The following is a 20,008-nucleotide window of genomic DNA, read 5'->3' on the forward strand; positions in this document are numbered from 1 at the left end:
TACTGGCTGTGCCTTATCTGTCTGAGTGCAAGGCACTAAAATGCAAACTTTTTTTTAGCCTTGATCCTTACTTTCTTTAAATACTGTTCTAAAAAAATTTACAGAAAGTTATTGTGTCTACTCAGTTGTACAACATAAAAAAATCAGTTGATTTTGATTTTTCATAATCATTTCTTATATCCATCAAGTAATTGTCAACAAAGCCACTGTTTAGGCTTAATGCTTATTTCATCAAAAAATTCCTCAAATCACTGGAATTTTCCCTTTCCAATCCAATTGACTGCATAATGCTAACCTTCACAGATGTTTTTCTGTTTTTCCCCATTACTTTTGGGGGATTCTTGTATAACTAGTTAATTACTAACATGACGAGAGGAGAATGCAGGGAACAAACGCTAGTCGTCAAATGTCCTGGACAATCAAAACCAGGAAATGAGAAATGCTCCCATGGAAGAGAATGTCCCCAGGGACCAACAAAGAACAGGATGTGAACATCTGCTCTTCAAGTCCATTTCTCTCACTCTATTTGAGTTTAAGGATGCAGGGGAAGGAGATGGAAAGCCAGGCATATGAAGGGAAGGAGATAAAGTAACAGAGAAAGGCAAAGAGCCAAGTGTGCTCTAGATTCTCATTGACCATGGACAGCTAAGGAGTTGTTTGCCAGCCATAGCTTCTGCAAGGCTATGGTGCCAAATGAAGAGACACAGAGTATTTCTGATGTGGAAAGATACAGCCAGTCACATCATCTGGCTCTACTGGCATCTAAAATGAACCCATTAGGAAATCTTGTCCCCAAGGAAGCAAGAAAAATCCTGGAAAGTTTATTGAGGGCAAACCTGATGCTTAAGTAAATGATCACAGAATCAAAACATTCAGCTCTCAATTCTCCACCTTTAAAATGCAATATCACACTTGGTTTATGATGTGTTATCATAAATCACACAAACACTCTGTGTCAGAGGGACAGAGCAAAACTACCAACATGGACATAAAATGTGAAATTCTTGAGTTATGTAAAAACTGCCTAGCAACCTGGAGAAGTATTAAAGTACATCTGCTGAAAGAACAAGAAAAGCTGAGTGAATAAGTAAATAATGAGTCACACAGCAAATACTAGCTCATTGTCCTTATTTGCTGTAGTTCCAGTGGATGAAGTCTCCACAACACTGAATTTAGAAGAAATAATGAACCACACCTCTTAGGAGAAGCACAGAGATCAGATTCTGGGTTTCTGCCACAGCATTTTCATCAAGCAATCAGTATACAGCCTTGCTTTGTGTGTTTTTCTTTAGAAACTCCTTAATGTACACTGTTGACTGGTTAACACTGAACTCCCAGCCCTCAGAACTCATGCTATGAGTAGCTTATCTAACATGTATACTCTCTCTCTGAGCCAGATCACAGCCTTCTCACATTGAGGAACACCATAGGCATTTTACAGAGAAAAAAATCACTAACAGAAATGCCACAAAACCGACCACAAGAGAATGCTCTGCAAAAGGAAAGCTGAAAGGAGGAGAGAAGGATTGACCATAGCTGGTCACAGGCAGGCCAAAGGCTCCAATGACCTAGAAAATGTGGAGTAATTGTTTCAGGGTTGCCAACAAATGTTAGTAAGCAGGCAAATTTACAAATACACATCCTGTGAATTGTGAAAACTGACTATAAATACTAAGCAATTACTTAGGAAACCATCCAGTTTAGGTGAACTTAAAAAATGGTAATTAAGGCTAGGTGTGGGGGCACACACCTTTAATCCTAGCACTCATGAGGCACAGGCAGGCAAGTCTCTTTAGGAGTTTAAGTCCAGCCTCATCAGCATAGCAAGTTCCAGGCCAGTCAAGGCTAGATAGTGCTACCATCTCAAAAAAATAAAAATTAAATTTAAAAATAATAAAAATGTAGACTGAAACAAATCCTTAATGTGTTATGTGGAAACACATACATATAGGTACAAACTTATGACATGACTGCTCTATGGTGTGGTTAAGGGGGAAGGTTTTACTATAGATATGAGAGAGAGAACAGTCAGAGGCATCTGGAAAAGTCCACAGTAGAGTAAGAAAGAAGAAGACTGAACATGGCCAAGGCTTTCTTCAAGAGAGAATAGTAAGGGATAGAGAATAGTGAGAACAATGGGAAAAGCAGGAGGAGAGGAGAGGAGAGGAGAGGGGGGAGGGAAGGAGGATGAACATATCAAGAATAGTAGGGTTAGCTGTGGGAAAGGAAGCCCTAAGCTGAAGGGGGTTTAGGGGAGGGGAGGAAGAGTGAAGGGCTAGGAGGTTAGCATGAACTTTGAAGTATGTAACAGGTACTTGTGATACTGAGGGAGCCGGGAGGCCAGCATGAGTTTTCATATGTGGATAGGAGTCACATGTAACCCTATGTCCCTTTTGCCAGAGGTAAAGGAAACTATTCCTTTTGATAGATGGGAACCAGGTTCACAAGTTCCTGAGGAAGGCTGGCTTTTATCTAACCACCAGAAATCCTTCTAGTCCAGGTTGAGCTCATATCTGGATACTTGGACTGTCTTTTGGGGTTTGGGGAACTAGAGTTTCCTTTGGACCTGACAATATGAACACATGCTGTAGGGATTAATTATATTAACTTTGTTTGAATGAGACAAAATCATAATTCATATACATTTTTCAATACTAGGAAACCTGCTTCTAACTCTTCACTAACAATATACAAACACTGCCATTTTGTCATTGAGTCTTTAGGAGTATGATGTGTAGTCAGTCCCCTCAGGGTTTCTAACAGCAGAGCACAAATTCACCATCTTGGCACATCCTCACAGTCCATGTCTTACTTAGGGCCACTACTGCTGTGAGGAAACACCATGACCAAAAGCAACTTGAGGAGGAAAGGGTTTATTTGGCCTACATAGTCTGAATCACAGTCCACTGAGGGAAACCAGGGCAGGAATTCAAACTCCAAGGAATCTGAAGGCAGGAGCTGACGCAGAGGTCATGGAGGAGTGCTGCTTACTGTCTTGATCCTAGTTTCCTAGTTGATTGCTCAGCCTGCTTTCTTATAGATGCCAGGACCACCAGCCCAGGTGGTACCACCCACAATGGGCTGGGCCCTCCTCCATCAACCATTAATTTAAAAGATAATCTACAGGCTTGCCTACAGCCTGATCTTATGGAGGCGTTTTCTCAATTGAAAATACCTCCTCTCAGATGACATTAGCTTGTGTCAAGTTGACACAAAACTAACCATCACAGTCCATGTCTCGGCCTCCTTTTACTCTGAACTCCGAACCATACAAGTGATCTACTATGTAGAAGATGTCACATGGGGCATAGAAGAGAGTGAACACTGAACCACATTGACTTCTGTATGTGGCTGACTCAAAAAGTGAACTCAATAGCCTAGTTATAGAGATAGGAAAGCATGTGGCATGCAAATGAAGGATTGTATTTATGCCAATCACAACACAGCTTCCAGTTCTACCAACCACAGAACTTACATAACAACCAACCAGAAGTTTCATACTGTACAAATAATGACCTCTTGCTAAATTACTGAGGAGCTGTCCCCAGTCCCCATCCAGGCTGCAAATAAGCAGAGTCCTCTAAAGTTCCCAATGCTTATGAATACCTAACCTCTGTCCCAGTGACCTATGGAGAGCTGGATCCCTCTAACCTGTTTTATAGCCTCTTCAACTTACAGTCATTGCCAAAGACATGGAGAAATAGGGCTTTTGCCTTTAGCTTTCAGGAAATAATCTGGGCTTGCCTTGGGCTGCCCAGAGAGTAGCAATGAAATTGAGAATGCAGCTTTTGTATGGTACCAGTTAACCGACCACAAGGGTACCAATGGCCCGAAGTATATGTGGGAAAATCTCATAAAAGTTCTGAGGAACTAGACTGGAAAGGCTTCTCTTCCAGGTGGAAGCACTCCCTGTAAACAGTCACACCATGAAGGAAAACCATGTGTCCTCACTCAGGAGAAAGGACAGAATCCCTTCTATCTGTCCTGCCCCTGCTTCAAGCCTATCTCCGGCCTGGGCTGAACTTCATTTGCATCCTTTCCATGGAGTAAATCATGACCGCAAGTGTACAAGTGAGGTCAGTAGGTTCTGGTGGTCTTTAGTGAATTGAGACTGGGAAGTCCTCCAGGCGCACTGCCCCTACCCTGCACTTGGTATCAGAAGTGACGAAACTCAGCAGCTTGCTGCTCCAGGTTTTGTCCGTTAGTGACCCTATATTTAGCAACCAGCAGTGTGGCTCACAGCTACCACTGACAGAGTCGGCAATGGCCTGTGGTGTGGTTCTTCAGCCCTGCGTGTGACCCTCAGCTCCTACAAGGCTTATGTTACCGCCTGTGGGCCTTGAGTATCGGAACTCTTGGCCCTTATGTCTTGGTAGCTCCCTGGAATTCTGAGCCACCAGGGCCGACAGCTTCTCATCCTTCCTCATCTCCTCACAGCCCCCCTCTTCCTCAGTGTCCTTCCTTTTCTCATCTACCTTAGCTCTCTACAGTTTTTGTTCTCTGGAATTTTTCATCAAGTTTCCACTGTAACAGCTGCCAGCTGTTACAGCTGTCAGCACTGTTAACAATTGCTCCCTCCCTGTCCTTTCTGTTGTTAACACCTAAGCCTGCCTTACCAACTACAAAGACCACAAGCCAGAAAGGACCACGAAGGAGAAAGCTTTTATTGGCCCTCTTGTTTGAATACCAGTGAGCAGCTCAAAAGGCTGCCTCCCAGTTGATTCAAAAAGTGAGCTCAACAGACTAGTTACAAAGATAGGAAGGCATGTGGCATGCAAATGAAGGCTTCTATTTATGCCAATCAACACAGCTTCCAGGTTTACCAGCCATAAGCCTTTCATAACATGCGAGCCAAAGCCCTATACTACACCAATCGCTGGCTTCTTGCTGAGTTACCTGAGGAGGTGTCCCCCACTTCCCATCCTGACTGAGAATAGTTCACAATGCTGCTAACCAGTGTCCTAAGGAGAGCTGTCTCCCCCAACCTATTATACAACTGCTTCATTTTTACAGAATCATTGCCAAAGTCAGGGACCCTAAACTCTTACAGGAAGGAAAAAACAAAACAAAACAAAAAACACCTAAATCATTTATTTCTGGCTATGAGGTGGCAGCATAGGACTAAGCCCAGCACTCCGGAGGCAGAGGCAGACTCATCTTTGAGGTCAAGACCAGCCTGGGCTATAGATCGAGTTCCAGGACAGCCAGGGCTACACAGAGACACCCTGCTGTGAAAACAAAGAAAACAAAAACAAAACAATGATTGATTGTTCTGGAATTTAAAATTAAAGAGTTGTGTCACACAAAAGCCACCCATAAAGTCCCACTAATAAGAAGAGGCATATACTCTTAAAGAAAACTGGTCTTTAAGGATTAATTGGTATAATTATATATTTAATTTCAAAAAATAAAAAATATATGTATGAAATTATTAAACTACAAATTTCATTAATAATAAAAGATAAAAGATTTTAAGTAAAAAAGAGATATTAATTGAAAATAGTAATTGAGAACCCCACAAAAGACTTCTGCGCTTATTAGGAAGGACAGACCTGACACAGCCTATAAAGCAGATGCTGTATCTCGGACCTCAGCCTCCTGGCACACTACACTGTTACGAAAAAGAGGGAACCAAATACTTGCAATCTTGACCCTCACTGGAGTCACTGCTGTGGTCTTGGCCATGGTCTGACAGCATCCTATCAACCAACAGAGCAGAGCTGGTCTTCAGTTCTGGCCAATAAAATAAACAAATAAACAAACAAACAAACAAATAAACAATGGCAAGCTGCTGCAGGGACCCAGTGACAGCAAGCCTGCTAACCTGCGTTTAACCCGTGGACAGCACGTGATAAAAAGAGGGAACTGACTCCTGAGGTTGTCCTCTGACCACCGCGCATACACACACACACACACCAACAGAAATAGAGACAATGGGAGAAGCGCTGTTCTATCAAACTCTATCAATCTCGCTGGCCCTTGGAAGGCGGACCCTGAGACTAAAGAGGCCTCTTGGGGTTCAAACCTAAAGGATACTGCCTGCAGGGAGAGGCTGTATCTGGAACACTGGAACTATCTGGAACACTGACCACATGGTAAAGGAGTCTGTTCAGTCCTGAGGTTAAGTGACTCTGCTTACCTTGGAAGGCAGTTTCTGTATTTCTAAGTTCACTGTAAAAGTCAACATTTAAATAATACTGGTTACATTATCACCACAATATTACTTATAATAATCAAAAGCAAAGGGTATAGTTCTGTGCAGAAGCTTAAGTTAGTACTTAAGGTAGTGGTGATGGGGGTCACAGACAGACAGACAAAGGCTGACTGACTACACATGACCAAAATGCCAACAGCGGGAAATTAAGCTAAACAATCACAATTGGCAAATACCTTTACTACATAATAAGACTCCATCTTTCTGTTAGTCTGCTTCTGAAAATAGTTTAAACCAGTGCCTGTCGACCTTTCTGGCTTCAGAAATCTGGACTCTAAAAGGCTGTTAATATTGTTGATTTAAGTTGAGTATCCCTTATCCCAAATGCTTGGGGTCTTCAGAAGTGCTTCAGATTTCAGAGTGTCTCAGACACGGAATACTGACATACAATAAGATGTCTTGGGGATGAGACAAGTCTAAACACAAATATCAGAGGCTCACAACTAAAGGCACTTGCCAAGCAAGTCTGACAACCTGAGGTTGATTCCCAGAGCTCACAGTGGAAGGAGAGAACAAAATTCCAAAAAATTGTTCTCTCATTTCAACTATGTGCTGTGGTAAGCGTTTACCCACACTCACGAACATCATTTCACTCAATAATAAATAATAATATCATTGCATATTAATATTTTCATAAAAAACAATCTTTTCAGAACAAAAACTGATCGTCTTTGTAGAACAATTAGCTGCTGATGGATTCTGGAAGGGAGAGTCATGTCGTCAGTGATTTATCCACTGGTGAGCTCCCATGGTCCAGTGGATACAGTTATACCCATACTTATGCTGAAGGCACAAAAACAAAACAAAAAGTCAGAAAGTGGAAGGAAGTCTTGCAGGGAGGGGAGGAGGTGTTGATGAGAGTGAAAGGTGGAAAAAAATAGGGTGGAGTGTGTGATCAGTGCATTATATACAGACAATAAATTGTCAAAGACTAAATTAAAATGTTCTAAAAGAAAAAAATCTAGTTTTCCACTTTACAAATCATTAATGTTGAGCCTAGTTATCTGACAGCTAGACTTCCCTATCTATTCCCATTGTTACACTGCAGGCCAAGTAACTTCTGGAAGTTCAACTAGATGACGGAGGGAGGCTAAATGTCTTGGAACTACCATGGAAACTAGTTTTGACTCTGTAAGAATTCCTGGGGGAAAAAGCAATCCTAGAAACCCTTAGGGGTCCCTGGTCTGCACTCTGAAAATGATTCCTCTAAACCCCCATTTTTTCAGTGTACTGCAGGTACAGGGCAGAGTGGGGTACAAAGAAACTTATGGGAGCAGAGAGGATTAGAAACCTTGTGTTCTCTGAGCACAGAGCAGTAGCTCATTGAAAGAAAGCAGCAGATGCTGATTTCCATGAACGTCTTAAGAGCTCTTGACATCTCTCTGATTGCATCAGAGAATCTAGCCAGACCAAGAACACAAATATGTCAGACTCCCATCATTAGAGAACAACCGGGAATGGGAACCAGACAATACTCACGAACAGCTGCTAAAGACAGTCTGGCATGGTACAGGTGATAAGTATCGGGAAAGAAGAGACAGTCTATAGAATGGAGGAAATATGTATAAACTATATGCCTGGCAAAGAATTAACATCCAAAATACAGAAGCTAAGCAATTCCCCAGTATCATAATTAAAAACAACAACAACATATGCCACCCCACAGCATTAAGCAAGGCCCAGGAAGGTGGAAAAAAAGCTTCATCTTAGATCAAGTGGGTAAATACAAAGATGAGTTCTTCTGAGATATTCTCCTTTATGACACAATGCACAAATGAAAGAAAAAGATAAACTGAGAATACAGACTGGGTTAATTGTCTCGTAAATGAATCATCTCACTTTGAAAAAATAAAAAGATGTAAGTATGTGTCTATCTATGTGTATAAATGAATAGGGCAGTGGAGACGCTATAGGGAACCAGGAGACATCTACAGAAACAAAAACAGGAGCCACCTCTAGATCGTCCTTCTCAACCAGGGTCCTCATCTAAACCAGAGCCCAGACACTGTGCCAAAGAGGTATCTCTAAGGACAATTTAAAAAATAGTTGTATGTTCTTTAGAAAATTATGCAGTGAATATTACCTTTGTACTAACTCAGAAAAACAACAGCAGCAAACCAACCAACTTTGAACACAGAAGACCAGGGCTGGTAAAGGCATCTGCTGTCAAGCCTGATGACCTGAGTAGGGTCCCCAGGACTCACACAGGCTGTACGGAGAGAAGTAACTCCTGCCAGTTGTCCTCTGACCTCTACACCATATGAATGTGTGTCAACGCACACACACACGCTCACACACAGCGCAGATAATAATTAAATGTAAAACTACAAGTTTAACTATTTGAAAGGAAAAGAAAACATGGACACTGAGGCAAATTCTCCTTTAACAAAGCCTAGGAGCTTTGCAAGGCTCTTAACATGAACACATGCTCTCTCCCACTGTGAGGTTCAGTAAACCAGTTCGTTTTCTAATAAACTTACACATAGTAAAGCGCCACCTTCCTTCTGGAGTCTTCTACTCCCTGTTATAAGATTGTGGAATGTCAAGAATTTGTTATAGAGAAAATAACAGTTTCTTAATTAAATTTCCCTTGATTTTGATTAGCTCCTAGAGCTGTGAATTTAAAAAAAATTTCACATGGATTTTTAAACCTAAAGGTAAACATTTTTACAGGATTTAGTATTAGATTTTTTGCTACATAGAATCTCCCATGTTGTCTTTTTCTGTACATAGAAGTATTTTTAGGATACCCATTTTCCCAAAATAGTACAATATTTCAAGATATTATCTGTGCCTAAAGGTAGAAATTTTAAAAAAATCTATAGTAAAACATCTAGGATAATTCTTTTATAATATTATAAATTATATATATAGATATATATAAATTATATTGTTCTATAATATTATAAATTATAATGTTATAATATTAACATTAGGGTCACTTAGGAGACATTTTCAAAAGTGTTCATGTAGTGGTTGGCAGGATTCCAACTATTTATAAATACCCTAATGTTCTGATTCTTTGAGATTAAAACATTATATGATTGAATCTTTATACTTTATCCAATTAGACCGTATCTGTATCTAGTATATAAACAGATGTTAAAAAATGGCTGAATTTTGAAGGAAATTTGCTTCAATGATCTCATTCTTTTATTAAATATGGCTTTATGTACCAGCACATATCATGTCTTATTCTTTTAAGAATACTCCTTTGGTGAGGTTAAACTTGCTAAACCTTCCATTTGAAAGGGTAGATGGTCCACTGAAGAACAGATTAGAATGGTAAACTTCCAATGCTTCTTTACAAAGGTTCAAACCAAACAATTTTTAAATCACAGAATAGATATTCTTTAAAAAGAACATTCGCCTTTAATCCCAGCACTTGGAAGGCAGAGGCAGGGGGATCTCTGTGAGCTCCAGGCCAGCCTGGTGTACAAAGTGAGTTCCAGAACAGCTAGGACTGTTACACAGAAAAACCCTGTCTCAAAATAATAAATAAATAAATAAATAAATAAATAAATAAATAAATAAATAAATAAATAAATAAAGACAACATTCAATTTTAAATGAAGTTTACACTAATGGTTCATGATGAACACTTTAGACATTTTAAGTATATTCATTCAGTTTGCCTCTGATTTAAAAATGAGTAATTTTGACTTCTGTAATAATATTTTACAGCTGGGGATGCAGCTCAGATGGTAGACTCCTATGCACAGGGCCTGGCCTGGGTTCTACCCTCCAGTACCACATAAACCATAAGCTGGTGTACGACTATAAATCCAACACTCAAGAGGTGGATGCAGGAGGGTCAGAAGTTCAGGCCTATTTCAGCTACACAGAGAATTCAAGACTGGCCAGGATTCAGAAGACCCTGTCTCATTTTTAAACTAAGTCCACAAAGAAGAGCGTCTACTGACAACCAAGGCAGTTCTCCCTGTGCTGTCTTATCTAAAGCACTTATGGCCAGGTGCTGATTCTGAGTTCCTGCCCCTTTCATTCTGTTCTACACAGTATCTGGACATGGCAAAATAATAACATGACCACAAAACCCTGTGGTAACAACATGATCATTGAGAACAAGAGCATTCAAAGAATAAATACCAAGTAAGTGTTACTGTTAGTGCTTGAAAGAGTCACAAGAAAATGAACCTCTACAAGAAGTTTCTTGGAAAACAATTCACAGTAAAGAAAAGGCTCTTACAATTTTAAACTAATGAGAAAGCATTTAAAACTGAAGTTTGCTAAATTTCTAGCTACTTCACATCCTGACTGTACCTTTTTCCTAGAAAATGATTCAAACTGTGGAAAGAAGACATTTCAACTGAAATAATTCAAATTCAGCCTGCAAAGTCATGGCCAAATTGGGTCAGTTAAATTCATCCTCAGAAGTAGCCAAAGCAATTAAGCCTACAGTTGACAAGTGGGACTTCATAAACCCCACTAAAAATCTTCTAAACAACAAAAGAAATGATCAACCGGGTGAAGAAGCAGCCCAGAGAATGGGAGAGAATCTCTGCCAGCTATTCATCTGACAGAGAATGAATACCCAGAACATATAAACAAACAAACCAAACAGATGACCCATTTAGTCTGGGACTTGAACAGAGAGTTCTCAAAAAAAAAAAAGAAATAAAAATTTAAAAAATTAAAAAAGGGTAAGGAATATCTCAAAGAAAATAGAGAAGAAAATGTTCATTGTCTCTAGCCATTAGGGAAATGCAAATCAAAGTAACTTTAAGGTCTCATCTTACCCCAGCAGAATGACAAAGACAACAGAACAAGGGACAACAAATGCTGGGGGCTGCAGGGAAAGGGAAACGTCATTCTCTGTTGGAAGCACTGACAACTGGTGCGGCTCCTATAGAACTCAGAGTGGAGAATTCTCAACAGCTAAAAATAAACCTGCCATATGACTCAGCTATACCATTCCTTGACATATGCCCAGAGGACTCAGCATCCTACTCCACTTGCTCAGCCATGTCCATTGCTGCTCTATTTACAGCAACTTGGATGTCCTTCAGTTGACAACTGAACAATAAAAAGTGTGGTACACAGGGCTGGAGAGCTGGCTCAGCAATTAAGAGCACTGCTGCTTAACAGTGGTGTGGTGTCCCAGCACTCAGGAGGCAGAGGCAGGCAGATGGATCTCCAAGTTTGAGGCCAGTCTGGTCTACAGAGAAAGTTCCAAAACAACCAGGGCTACATCAGAGAAACCTTGCCTTGAAAAACAAGAAACAAGAAACAAAAAACAAAAAAATTGAATACAGCAGCCAGACATGGTAGCACACGTCTTTAATCCCAGCATTCAGAAGGCAGAGGCAGATGGATCTCCGTGAGTTTAAGGCCAGCCTGGTCTACAGGGCCGAATATAGAAGAGGGAGGAAAGAGGGTAAAATAACAATAAGGATGCCTGAGAAACTCTTAAGGACTCATACTATTAACTATTTACAAAAAAGAAAAAATAAAAAACACCTATAACATATCTGTGTATAAAAAAATATACATACATAGTTTTAATGAACTTTTCTCATCTGGGCTGACAATGCTCCCTCCAAGACCACCTAACAAAAACTCCACCACCAGGCAGAAGTCCTCTTGAGTTGTTGGTCAGGGCTGTCCAGGAGATTCCCAGAATACACAGGCTATTGCTATTGCCCTTGGTTGCCCCCCAGAGGTGGAAGGTAAGTCCATATCACTTCAGATACAGGGTGCAAAGGCCCCTGAGTTGAAGCTGACTTGAAAGTCTCCTACCAGAAGGCACCACGCAAACTTCCAAAGGAGGGAAGTAACCAACAGTCCTACCCAGCTATGACATCTATGAACCACAACAACGTAGCACGATAACCCTACAGGTGCAGTAGGTTTGGGCATACAAATCCAGTTTCTTTTTCTTTTTGGTTTTTCAAGACAGTGTTTCACTGTATAGCCCTGGCTGTCCTGCAACTCAATATATAGATCAGGCTGGTCTTGAACTCATAATGATCTGCCTGCCTCTGTTTCCCAAGTGCTGGGATTAAAGGTGTACACCACCACAAGCCCAATTTCAATTTCTTTCTTTTTTTAAAAAAAAGATTTATTTATTTATTACATATACAGTGTTCTGTCTGCATACCAGAAGATGGCACCAGATCTCATTATAGATGGTTGTGAGCCACCATGTGGGTGCTGGGAATTGAACTCGGGACTTCTAGAAGAGCAGCCAGTGCTCTTAACCTCTGAGCCCTCTCTCTCCAGCCCACAAGCCCAATTTCTAATTGGACTTAAGACTCACTCAACAAGAGAGAAATGGTCTCAGAAACTTGCCAACTACCTAGGGCTCATGAAGTCATTGGTCTTGGAGAATGTACAACCACCACTTTACTAAACCAACACAATCCTAAGTACACTCAACTATTTGTCCTTATACTCACAGATAAGTGGTCTTCACCTCTTATCAAGGAAACTTCTCTTCAAAACAGATGGAGACCACTGTAGAAAATCACAACCAATCTAAATGTAGTTGTGGAGCCCAGTGCCACTGGATCCATCTACAAAACACACTCCTGCACCTACGGTTCAGGGAACATAAGATGGGGCAGAAAGACTGTAAGAGCCAGAGGACCAGGGAGTTTGCTGTGAGCCTGAGTCTTTCAGTAATGTCAGAAACCACACGTATGAAGGAAGTCTCACTGACATGACTGCCTAAATATGACCTAAACAAGGGCAACATCACGAAACATGCTAATGTGGATGGGCGGAACGGGGGGAGCTCTCACAAGGTCTCAACTTTACATAAAGAACAGGCAACTAAGGAATGCTGAGAGCATTCATATGGGTAACATTATACAGACTGAGGAGGTTATACATATATAATATATATATTATATATATATAACATATATGTATGCATGTAACAACAATTAATGGAAAAAGAGGCTATAAATTTGAAAGGGAAAAGGAGGGTACATGGGAGGGTTTGGTGAAAGGAAAGGGAAGGAAGAAATAATATCAAAATTAAAAATTTAAAAAAAAAAACAAGTAACCAAATCATTTAAAACTGTTCTAACTTGAAAACTGATGTGTCATGATCCAACTGCAACAGAAATAAACTACTTTTAATCCCAAGGATGGTTATTTTTAATTCTTCAGAGAACAGTGACCTAGAAGTGTTGATAAGTTGGGGAGGGGAGTCTGAGATGGTGCAACTACCATGCTCACGGCTAACCTTTGTCAAAGATCTCCAGAAACAGTGTTGATAAATGCTTTGCTCATCCTCTCAGCAGCAGCTACAGCCCAGCCCAACAAAGCCTCCTCCTAAATGTGACCAAAGCCAACTTGGAAACGTTGCTCTTCACAATTGCAGCTTGGCCTTTCACCCAAGACCTAAGCAAAGCTTCCTCTCACCAACCTGGCAGAGCTGGCCACCAGACAACACAAACAAAATCCTGCTGCTCATGCAGACCTTTCCATTCCGTTCTTGGAAGCGAGAAGCTGTAACATACAGCTCAACTCAATGAAAAGGGAAGGGGGTGTTTCTAAGCTAGTTTTTCAAATACAACTTATATCCCTGAGAATTTCTCCCTAAGACATTTGCTGCTTTCTATGTTTGCCCCAGCATGCTGGCATTTTTACACAAAGTCCTTAGATTTGCTTGCCCGTAGTTTCTAAAGGACTCTTCAGGCAAAGATTCAACTCCTGCCAAGGCATCTAGGATCTCAGCATTCCCAAGTCTGCCATATGGACTCTATTGTGTACATAAAACACTCTACCTTTAATAATATGACACACTTCCTGAACTTCTTTAGCCCAGAAAACACAACACGAAAAACTTAGTCATTCGTGGCAACAGTGTATAAAACTCTACTCTGCTCTCACAGGTCTAAAATGAAAATGTAGTAAATTAATTTTAATTAATTTCTTTTAATTAAACTTTTAAAACACAGCATATTTTATATATTACCACAATAAAAATATGTCTGACGAGCACATTTTCTGAACACGGCTTATCTCTAGCACTAGAAATTCCATGTATTAAAATGTAAGCGGTGAACACTATTTTCAGCATTTCTACCGCTCTGCTTGCCCTTCTCTGCTGCTGTGATAAAACACTGACCAAAAGCAACTAGAGAAGAAGGGTTTAGTCGGCTTACAGGTCATAGTGCATCACTAAGGGAATCAGGGCAGGAGTCTGAGGCAGAACTGAAGCAGACCATGAAGAACTGTCACTCACTTCTCTTGGCTTGCTCAGCTACCTTTCTTATACAGTCAAGGCCCACCTTCCCAGGAACGGTACCGCACACAGTGCGTCTCTTTCATCAATTATCAATCAAGAAAATGCCCCACAGACCTACCCACAGGCCAATCTGATGGAGTCAACTCTTCAACTGAGATTCCTTCTTTCTGTCTACGTTTGTGTCAAGTAGACAAAAACTGTGACTGTTTATAAATACAAGTTTGGGGTTTGTTTTTCCTAGAAAATAACCAACAAAAACCAACTCTACATTTATTGGTGCTCTTCCTAATCAGCTACCTAAGAATTCTAATTCAGTTGTCTCAACCTTCATGTCTTTCTGCAGACAGAAAAAAAAAAAATCTTTCTTCCAACTCATCCTTTTGGACAAATAATTCCTATCCCACACTTCTCCTACACTTCAACATAGTTCTGTAGCAATGGCCCACCTAGCCCCTAACCCTGGAAGAAAAGAATCTCCCATCACACTAGGGATCTAAGGGTAAACACTACAATGTGCATTCTTCTTCACATGGTCATAGAACTCCCCAGTGAGAAGTCAATCAAGCCTTAAAATAAACTCTTTCAAAGTCTCCCTTTACCATCGTTTTCAAGGATCGTGAGAGGATGGGTGCTCAGAGAGCGGGTGTACTAACCCTTACATGAGAGTCTATGGGGACAGGAGGATAGAGAAGGCTGTTACTAAGCGGCACCCTGGCTCACTGAGATGAGAAAAGATTACAGCATTCCTTGCCTTATAATAATTTCTACATGCATTCTATTTCATTTAGACTAGTTAAGGAAAGCCACGCAGTCACTAGGGAGGTTAAGTAGACGCTGAAACTACATGACTTTGCTTTAAATTACAAGTTGCAGAGTCAAATATGGAATAAAGAAAGAAGAAACCAAAGTCAGATTTGCCAACCACAAATGACCAGAGTTGGATAGTTCTAAGTAAATGCTAAACATACCAAAGTACAATAAAATACTCGGCATATTTTAATTAACTATACTTTGCTTACATGATAGTAAAGGGTACCAAGAAGTAAAAAGTCTCTGGAAAGGAGCATTTCTGTTCCAAACTGATGGGTGCTTGTTGTTCTTGCTTTGAAGAGAACTAGGGCATAACAGAGCTGGAGCATGGTGACTCAGGCTGACATATGCATCCATCAGGACCTATAACGAACATGTAATGAACTGGGTTGTCTTAAAGAAATTCCTGAAGTATGAAAACATGAGGAACAACTAACTGGAAGTGTAATAACAACAAAGTCCACGTTTTCTCAATTTTAAAATCCCAATGTTCTGAAAAGTGAAAGTATTTTTACAACTCATTTGGCAGCCAAATGTATTGACTTGAACCCAAAGTATTTTTATAATGCTTCTATACTGACTGGTGGTAAAAGCTTCACCTCAATGGATTTGAGAATAGTCTTTATTTCCCCTATTAAATGTAACTGTTCATCAGTTTCACTTGTATGTGATTATTAAGGTGTGATTAAAGACTAATGCCTCAGATGCTGCTGGGGGTACTATAGCATACACACACACACACACACACGTATAATTCTCAAATACCCTGAATTCTAGCATACCAGTCTCTAGGGTTTGGGGTATGAATTATAGACATGTTACAGTTATTAATATTTATAGCTGATCATGTTAAACATAATCAAAACTTGTTCTTCTGCTGGATTACCTCCAATGGCTTTCTGGATCATTCAGAATAACAACTAAACTCTCTGTAACTGCCTACAAAGACTGCTATTTTTAAAAAGGCTGTGATATAAGGCATTACTTGGTAACCTGTTAGACACGTAGTATGCCAGATCTAGCCCCGTTTATAAATCAGAAGCATAACCTGCAAGACCTCAAAAGGTCTGCTACTCTTACCCCAACAGGCCATCTACTTTTCTCTCTCACCCACTTTTCTCCAGTCTCTCTGGCTTTCTTACTGTTCATCAGACATGGAAGATGCACGTTCACTCAGCAGCCTCTTCAGACTGCCGTGTGTTTCCCTCTGTTATCTCTGTGGCTTGCCCAATTCTTCACTCAGTGAGGTCCTCCCTTTCCTTTATCTGAAAAGTGAAAATGCCCTGACACTCAAGTTCTTCAAACTGCACTGGCAATGCAGAAGCAATGGTAGGGAGAACCGCCAGCATCTCAACCCCAAACAAAGCAGTAATAACGTACTACAGTTGCCATCATACACTTCAACACTACACTCGTAACAAAAAAGAAAAAAAATACATTTCACTTAAGAATTTCCTGATGAAGTATTGATTTATTAAATCTCAACCCTGAAGATACACCTTTTTACATTCTATGTAACAAAATGGGAACTAGGTAAAGGTATAGCCAACTACATGGATAGTGAAAGTATGATAAATAAAAAAATAAATATAACAATCTTGAATAAAAGCATGTATGAGATCATCACAGTTGAGAGCTGGTGGCTTCAACTTCAAAAACATCATTTCACTTGAAAGAATGGCTGACAAACTATGACTACTTAAACGTGGGGATTTGCTGTTATTTTCAAAGTAAGCTTGTCATTTCAACAAAACTGACAGTATTTATTACTAGTCATAAAACTCAAGCTTTCAAGTGAAAATTAGAATCTGTGGAAACTATGTCAACCATCATGAGTTTAACAGATTGTTAATATTTAAAGGCTTCCAATGAGATATATGGTTATAATTAAAGAAGGTGATTTTTAAATACACTGTAGAATGAGCTGTGTTAACATGAGAAGATGCATATAATTTCATGAACTAATCTTTTTGAAATATCAAATACACAACAATATAATATCATATATGGGTAAAAGATTCAGTTAAATACAAGGTACACTAATGAATTTTAATGTTAACAGTACAAAATGTTTCCTGATCCTGTTTCAGAATCAAATCATTTTTTATGGAACTACTACATGTTGAGGGGCTGGGGAGATAATTCAGTTGGTAAAGTGCTTGCCACGTGTCTTAATTAGGGTTTCTATTGCTGTGAAGAGACACCATGACCACAGCAAATCTTAGAAAACATTTAATTGGGGTAGCTTACATTTTCAGAAGTTTAGTCCATTATCATCATGGCTGGACATGATGGTGTGCAGGCAGACATGGTGTTGGCAACATCTTGAACAGAAGGCAACAGAAAGTGGTCTGTCTCACTGAGTATGCCTTGAGCATATATGAGACCTCAAAGCCTGCCTCCACAGTGACACACTTCCTCCAACAAGACCACACCTACTGCAATAAGGCCACACCTCCTAATAGTGCCACTCCCCTTGGGGGCCGTTTTCTTTCAAACCACCATCCTACACAAGCATCAGGACTTAAGTTTGACCCCAGCACCCCCATAAAAAATCAGGTAAGGCTGGAAAACCAGGTTTTGTTAACACGTTACAAAGGGTTTGGGTTGTTTTGTTTGGGTCTGTTAGGAAGTTAGGCTGGCACACAGTGGGGTAAGGAATCCCTAAACACAGCCAAGGTAAACTAATTAGCCTCTGGGAGGGCAACATGATCTTTTGTATCCAGAGCTTTTTCCAGGCATTCTCATTGTAACAGTAAAACATATACCATCCCCCAAAACAAAACAGGCCACAGGGCTCTCAATAATGCTGAATAGTGTAAATGGGTCTTGAGATTAGTTTGGGTGCTAAAAACAACTTAAACCAATAGCTAGTTCACAGTAGCAGATTCTGAAGACCTGAACACCTACAATTCACCAGGCTTTTGTTAAATGCTTTTAAACTTATTTTGTTGATAACTCAAAACAACCTTAAGAAGTAGGTATAATACATAGCGTCTTTCAAAGATGAGAAAATCAGTAAGTGAGAGACCAAGGCATAAACACAGTTAAGCATCCCCAGCACACAGCCAATCCTTAACCCAGAGCATATGATTTCACAGCACATGCTCATAACTATGACTGATAACAGAGAGGCTCTAGAGAGAGCAGGTAGCTCATCTAACACTACCCATGCAGTCAGAAACAACCAAACCCAAAGCCAATTACTTGAGAATGGAAAGGAGGCAAGCTAAGGAAGGTCACATGAACAGAAAAGGGCCAAGTAAACTGCTCACAGACAGGTATTTGAGTGGCTGCTTCAAATGTGGGTCTAAGGATTCAACACGAGGCTACAGACCGGATTCAAATCACAGGTTTGGAAGGCTAGCGGAGGGTGCTGATATCCCTTCCAGCCGAGTTCACTCAAGCTCCTGATGCACTCCTGCTACTGCCAGCTTCCTTGCAGTACAACCTTCAAAGTCTTAGGACACTTCCTAGCTCTCATGTCCAGAGGGCGTGAGCATATCTTAAATGCATTAGGGCTGAAGAGGGCTAACTCTCAGGCCCACAGCATGTTCGTATCTTGACACCATCCTGACTGGGATTAGTGACAGAAAGGGCACATACTGTCTATATTTATGCTATTAAAGTCAAAAACAGCATTCTCTTCCAACTTCAAATTCTCCTAAGCTAAAAATTCTGCTGGGATATACAGATTAAACTCTGCATAATCTTGCATTTTTCTCCTTTCTGTAATATTTAAACTATGAATCATTTTTGTTGGGGATGATTTTTTTTAATGAGGGATCTAATATATGGAAGAAAAAAAGAAGTGGGTGGCAGAGCAGCACTCATGGTTTTTCAATGCAGCATTCAGCAACCACAGAAGCTGGAAGAGAAGTAAAGTGAGACCTCAGACTGTTACCAGTATTGGGGAAGGAGGGAGAAAGCCAAAGCCATAAAGCCAGGTTATCAGAGTTCATCCACATCCCTGTACAATGTGTTACTAAGTGAGAGGCGGACCATGTCATCCTGAGAGAAACAGAGGTGGAAAACTGACTCAGTTATGCATATGAACAGAAGGGACAAGCTTCTCTGAAGAACTTTAGATGAGATTAGGAAAGCTTCTAACATACAATGGGTGACAAACGACAATAATACCTTCTCTCTGAGTATTCTCTCACTTTATGTCAGTGACTACACAAAGAAACAGGAGTTTCACGGCTTCATTCATGTCCAGATGACCCTAACACTATTTTTGCCTTGAATCTCTACGTTCATCAGACCCAGCTCTTCTATCTGAAGTTCCTGAACTAACTGTGAAGGTGAGAAACAGAATGCTCAATACAATAACATGTTCCCTGGTATTTTCCACAGTCAAGTGGGCTGCCATCCAACTTCCTGCCTCTTCTAACCACAGCCCATGCTTCACCATATGGTGTGCAGAACAGCAGTGACTCAACATTTTGCTAGATCATAAACAGCAAACACGGATACGAAGCAGTTATCAAGAGCTGTAGATTCCACAGACCACCATGGTTCTCTTGCATGATACAAGTGAAACACAAAGAAAAAAATGGCAAAGATGGAGGGTAGGACTGGGAATGTAGCTTAGCTGGTAGTGGGCTTAGGCAGCACACACCAGGTCCTGGGCTCCATCACCTGAATCACAGTAGCTTATGCCTTCAATCCCGGTACTCAGGGAGGTGGAGGCAGGAGGAACAGAAGTTCAAGGTCATTCTCAGCTACACAGCAAGTTCAAAGCCAGCCTAGGCTAGACACTGTCT

General features: G+C 40.5%; 1 protein-coding gene across 4 annotated transcripts in view; it reads right to left on the reverse strand.

Annotated features, from left to right (window-relative positions):
* Positions 1-20,008, reverse strand: part of Chn1 (chimerin 1) — a 153,582-nt gene that overhangs the window by 108,358 nt on the left and 25,216 nt on the right. For 2 of the 4 annotated variants that reach the window (XM_052725344.1, XM_052725343.1), the window contains exon 1: positions 15,452-15,605. The exons of the other annotated variants lie outside the window; for them this stretch is intronic. In XM_052725344.1, coding sequence (XP_052581304.1) covers positions 15,452-15,599 — 148 coding nt within the window. In that variant the 5' untranslated portion in view covers positions 15,600-15,605. Of the gene's footprint in view, positions 1-15,451; positions 15,606-20,008 lie in introns of those variants that run through there. 4 annotated transcript variants of the gene reach the window in all.

Source organism: Peromyscus californicus, unplaced genomic scaffold (assembly GCF_007827085.1).
Source record: "Peromyscus californicus insignis strain IS unplaced genomic scaffold, ASM782708v3 Scaffold_7__1_contigs__length_154581171, whole genome shotgun sequence".
Classification (NCBI taxonomy): domain Eukaryota; kingdom Metazoa; phylum Chordata; class Mammalia; order Rodentia; family Cricetidae; genus Peromyscus; species Peromyscus californicus.